General features: G+C 41.6%; 1 protein-coding gene across 1 annotated transcript; it reads right to left on the reverse strand.

Moving 5' to 3' along the window:
• Positions 1 to 247: 247 nt before the first annotated feature.
• Positions 248 to 6062, reverse strand: sec22c (SEC22 homolog C, vesicle trafficking protein). The gene is made up of 7 exons (XM_050056173.1): positions 5807 to 6062; positions 4643 to 4854; positions 4275 to 4438; positions 3910 to 4089; positions 3161 to 3279; positions 2142 to 2207; positions 248 to 2052 (listed from the first exon to the last, which is right to left on the reverse strand). Exons 2-7 carry the CDS (start codon positions 4822 to 4824, stop codon positions 1852 to 1854), a joined length of 912 nt encoding a protein of 303 aa, XP_049912130.1. The 5' UTR covers positions 4825 to 4854; positions 5807 to 6062; the 3' UTR covers positions 248 to 1851.
• Positions 6063 to 6064: the final 2 nt, after the last annotated feature.

Here is a 6064-nt window from a genome sequence, read left to right on the forward strand (position 1 = left end):
CGTAACAGCGTGAGATGTAAACATTGCTGGCTTCTTCCTCGGCTGAGCTGTAACATTAGCTAGCTCAGTGGTGCTAGGTGAGACGGCAGTAGATGAACGTGGTTGGCGGGTGTGGTTCGCTAGAAAGAAAATAGTCCCTACACGAAACTGCTCACAACATGGTCTGTGGATTATCTTGAGTAACCAGGTCATGATTTCTGGAAAGAGACATTGCTGTTGAGTTTTTCAAATATTTTTTTTTGGGGGGGGGGGGGGGGGGCACTTTGAGCACCATAAGCTGAGTGCCATCTAGTTCCATTATATTCAAGAGAAGGCAGACATCTCTACAGCTGATATCTCCAACACTCTGCAACTCACACCAAAACAATCTAGATTAATAAATAGAGCTACAGGTAAGAGGAAACATATGTATTTTTGATTCTGGGGTGAACTGTCCCTTTAACTGACATTAGTGCAACTGTTTAGCTATTTAAAAAAACGAATGTCTAAGAAGCTAAATACACAAAAATGTTAAAAAAAAAAATACCTAGGAGACTTATACTTTGCCTATTTATTTAGCAGCGCTACTGTTCTATTTAAACATAGATTATAACCATATGATTTCTGTGTTTATAACAATCTGAGAACTACATATAGGGAGCTGCGTTATAAACCCTGAAGCGAGACGAAACAAATGAACCAAGTAAACTTAAATCAGGATATAAATAGCTGAGCCCAATTTGCAACATATTCAAGAACAATTACCATAACCAACACAAAAAATCTAAGTCTAATAGTGCAGTCAAACATTTTTCTCCAACAAATCTTAATAATAATTTACCATCAAATTAGTGCTTTCATAGTCTTACCCACAGTTTTGACAATGCAGAGATCAGAAGAAAAGGATAAAACAGACAAACTGAAATTGTTTTGATGATACAAAAATGGAGCTGATATGATGAAAGTCTCCTGTAATGACAAACTATATTGAAAATATTAAGATAATATGCCTTAAAATCATGCCTTACACTTATATAAGACTAATATTCCCTCAGTATTGAATGTAGTTTCCATTAAGTCATTGAATAACGGAGCCCTTACATTTGAACCTTTGCAATGACTAGCTGAGCACTTGCTGGAGTATCGGTACAAAAGTCAACACAATTTAACAAACTAAAAGAATTGCATTGTCACACAGTAAGGCATGAAACAACCCACAGCTTTACATTTACACCTTTTAGGTTTTTACTGCAGCCTAATGAGCAAATAATAGAAAACAAATAAATATAGCTGCTGCTTTACTTGACTGTCACTGATCCTAAATCGAACTGCACTACATCATTTAAGTATCACACCGCCACCAATGTGGCATAGACAGACCTAAATGTCTGCTAATAATCTAAGAACAGTTAAATCTAATGTCTGTTACAATCACAAACTGTCACTTAAACTGATCATGTAAAAATAATCAACGGCCTGTGGTTGCAGAAATAATACTGAGCTGAACGTGAGCGAGCATGACCAGCTTCGACAGAAATTTTTGTCTCTACATGAAAAACTTTGGTCAGCAACTCTGACTGAAAAAACTCCTCCATTTTCTTCAAAAACTCTTTGAAACAAATGGCACAAACATTTTCCTTCTACAACAGACGTCACGTTTAAGCTTCTCTGTTTGTATCTGTTTGCAGATACGTTAAAGGTTCCAGAAAGAACTACATGTCACTGTATTCTCTTTACAGTCTCTGAAGCAAATGTACACAAAGTGCAAGTAGGTTCTTCAGAACTCCTGTGGATCAAGCCATTTGCTTCCCTGTCGTTCTCACCTGCACTGAAAACTGGAGAGAGAAAGAGCTGTCTAATGTCCTCTGCTCCTCAGACCCCACAATCATTGGTTCTGTCTTGCAGTTTGCGGGTGAGGATGAGGACAGTGGAGAGGGAGGCGACAGACATGTGGAAGATCAGCTGCCACACGTTTCTCAGGCCGAGCAGATAGAGGTTGCATAGGACGATCACACTCAGGAGAGTGAAGGACTTGGGTTTCTTCAGGGATGAGTGGAACAGGTAGAGGTGGCACTGTGGACACAGAGAGGACATTCACAGTGTCAGAGAGGGATTGACACAGGTGGGATTCAGCTTGCAGTGAAAATGTGGACAACTTTTACCTGAAGCACACAGCAGACAAACGCCAGAAAAAATGCCACAACATTCCAAACACTTTCGTAATCATCCTGTCGACAGAAAAGACAAATCACATTTATTTCAGATTATACTAACAGGGATATTGCATATTAATGAACACTGCTGTAAATATGCCAGATTTAGCCAACAGGCTACTTTTCATCTGTACTCCCTGGCCAGATGTTGAATATAAAACGTAATTTATGACATATCAACTTGCCTGACTCCTTTATAGATTTATTTGAGTCTGGGGAATTTGACTCCCTGTATTAAATCCGAGGTTACCAGTCTTGGCGTGATCTTTGATTCAGATCTAAGCTTAAAGTCCCACATTAACAAGGTGACGAAAACATCATGTTTCCACCTCAGAAACATAGCTAAGGTACGACCATTTCTAAATGATAAAGATGCAGAGAAACTGATTCATGCCTTTATTTCAAATGCAATTTTTACTTGTCTCCCAAAAACACCACTGAGAGACTTCAACTCATTCAAAACGCTGCAGCTCGGCTATTAACCAGAACCAAGAGGAGAGAGCACATCAGGCCAGTCTTAGCTGCTCTTCACTGATTTCCTGTTACATTTAGAGTTCATTTTAAAGTCCTTTTCCTTGTATACAAAGCCCTACATGGACTCGGACCCAGCTACATTGCTAACTCCCTTGTTAACTATTTGCCTCCAAGAACACTGTGATCATCTGCTGCTGGGTTATTGGAGATTCCCAGCAACAGCCGGAAGAAGATCGGGGATGAGGCCATTGTCAGTTACGCCCCAAAGCTGTGGAACACACTTCCTATAGATATCAGGGAAGCTAGCTCGCTAAATATCTTTATAAGACGCTAAAAATGTATCTGTTCACTTTGGCCTTTAACTAGCTCTGACTTCCTGATACAGGTCTGACACTCTTTCTTTTTCTACGCTTCACGCTGCTGCAACTCTTTTAAAATCTTGTTTATTTTATGATTTATAGTAATCTGTGATATGATTTTGGCACTGGCCATACCTGGAATGTGTTCTCTATGAGGTGAACACCGCGGATTATGTTCAAAGATGCACACATGATATTTAGGACCAGAGAGAGGATGCCTGGCGCTGTCACTGGTTCCAGTCTTACACTCTGACCTGTTGAGCAATAGAAAATAAATAATGTAAAATAATACAACACAGATGGGCAGCACGGTGGTGTGGTGGTTAGCACTCTCGCCTCACAGCAAGAGGGTTGCCGGTTCGATCCCGGGCGTGGGAGCCCTTCTGTGCGGAGTTTGCATGTTCTCCCCGTGTCAGCGTGGGTTCTCCCCGGGCACTCTGGCTTCCTCCCACAGTCCAAAGACATGCAGATTGGGGACTAGGTTAATTGATAACTCTAAATTGTCCGTAGGAGAGAATGTGAGTGTGAATGGTTGTTTGTCTCTATGTGTCAGCCCTGCGATAGTCTGGCGAACTGTCCAGGGTGTACCCTGCCTCTCGCCCAATGTCAGCTGGGATAGGCTCCAGCCCCCCCCACTGGCCGGCTGCATGTTCTCCCGGNACTGTCCAGGGTGTACCCTGCCTCTCGCCCAATGTCAGCTGGGATAGGCTCCAGCCCCCCCCGCGACCCTCAAGAGGATGAAGCGGTTAGAAAATGAATGAATGAATGAATACAACACAGAGAAAACATTGAGCACCTTCCTAAATTCTGCATTACAGAAACATGACATAATAAACCACTGTGCTGTATGTGCTATATTGTAGTCATATGATCAGCAGTCTTACCAGATCCAGGACCTTGCTCCATGTGCCCATTGGCAGTGCCGTTAGTGAGCTCCACTTCATCCAAGTTAATGACTTGAGGTGGATGGATCCTCAGATCCCCCTGGACCTCTGCCAGGGTCACCTCCAGGGCCGGACCACCGCTCTGGTTGTACTGCTGCTTCAGCTTCTGGATGGTGCTGTCTGTTAATAGGCAGCAATGAAACATAAGGACAAATCAATGTATTTATTTTTAGTTTAAAGCATCACAACACAGGAGCTTTATTTGTCATTCAACACATCAGATTTTAAGTCAAACAGAAAAAAACCTTTGCAACCCCAAAATATCAACAGCAAATCTGGATGACAATATTTCTCTTCCTACTCACCAAATTCCAAAAATGGATACGGTCTGGCTGCCAAGGCAACAACAGTGCTATTGAAGCATGCTGTGAACTCCCAGCGCAGATCTTCCAGGAAGCAGAAGGCCTTAGCAACAGGGAGGCTGCAGTGGCACACGGTCATGTAGGATACACCCTCTGAAGAGACGAAGCTGAACAGGTGAGAGGAGAAAAGGTGTTTAGTAAACAAACAGCCTGACGCAGCGTGGCATGGATGCCCCTGTGACCAAGTGGACAACATCCTGTCTGTCTTCAGCATCACAAACTCAAACACACACAGAGTTGCTCTACACTGTGTATTATCATTTTTGCCATTACAGAAAGTCTGCTGCTGTTTTTTTTTTCTGAGCCCTTACTATATGTTGAGCTCCTGGCCCTTGACGGTCCCTCTGTCAGGGAAACGGGCCAGTGCCTTGCTGATGGTCCTGAGCTGCTGCTTCCTCTCCTGGAGCTCTCGGTTGTGTTCAAAGTCTGTGGAGGCCGACAGAGGGAGTCCATCCCTCACTCGAACCACAAAGGCGAACAGGATCAGAGACATGATCCACTCGGTCCATGGAGAACACACTGCCTGCATGAGGCACAGAGGAACATCAGATCATCAGCACTGCTATGTAGGGCTGCAACCGGGGTGTAACTTTTCTGTCTACTAACCAAATGTTCAAATTCCACCAGCCACTTATATAATTAAACAGCATTTGGCGAGCAGATGGTGCTAATTTTGTACCTTTTGTACATAACTTTCATAATCTGACAATGATTTTCTTGAATAATCAATACATTTTGGACTATTAAATGTCAGCAAATGGTCAAAAATGTGCGTCACAAGACCATTAAGCACATAATGACATCTCCAAATGTCTTGTTTTGTTCGAGCAACAGTGCTTTCTGTTTACTATTACAAAAGACAAATATTTACAACAGAAAATTGACTTTTTGTCGCTTAAAATGGTATATATGATTATGAAAATAGTTGCAGATTAATCCACTGACTTACTGTGTCATTTAACTGACAAATCATTGCAACTCTATATTACAGTATAACACACTGAGTTGCCATATTATTAGGCACTTAGCTGATACTCTTATAACTTAAAACAGCCCTGAAATACATCCTGCCTTCATTAAGGATGTAACTGAAAATTAAGGCAACTTTATGGTCATTTTAAAGGGCTGTTTTTTGTTTAATTAATGAGTTAAAAGGGGTGCCTATTGTAAGCGCAAGTCAAACCAGCAGCACTACAAACTACAGACTCCACAATGACCACAAAGTTTAAATACCTTCTACTAATAAAACTTTAGTTTTGACTACAACTGAACTTGAGCACCTTCATGAGGACTGCAGGACTACTGTGTTGTTTGTAGACCGCATTTAGCAGGTGTATATATTGACTAAAAATTAAGTGTATTATTAGTTAACTGCGTAGGTTTGAAAATTGTGAAGTCTTGTGTAATTTTGCTCTGCTTTTAAAACAATGAGATATCAGTCTACGTTTAATTATATACGTGTTGTAACACCTTACCTCATTATCGTGGGTTTCATGCTGCACCTAGTTAGTTAGCTACTGGATGTTAGCTGACTACAGCATCATAATAAGGAAATACACCACCAGCAGAGAGCCAGCGCCAGGTTCAGATACTCCTCACGAGTGCCATCGCATACTTTCAGTTACTAACGATTATTACAGACAACCTGATTAACCTGTTTTAACATAAGCGTGAGAAGTTGCATTAGCCAACGAGCTAACTTGAAATCTTCTTCCGGATACAACAAAACCACA

This window comes from Epinephelus moara, chromosome 11 (genome assembly GCF_006386435.1).
Source record: "Epinephelus moara isolate mb chromosome 11, YSFRI_EMoa_1.0, whole genome shotgun sequence".
Classification (NCBI taxonomy): domain Eukaryota; kingdom Metazoa; phylum Chordata; class Actinopteri; order Perciformes; family Serranidae; genus Epinephelus; species Epinephelus moara.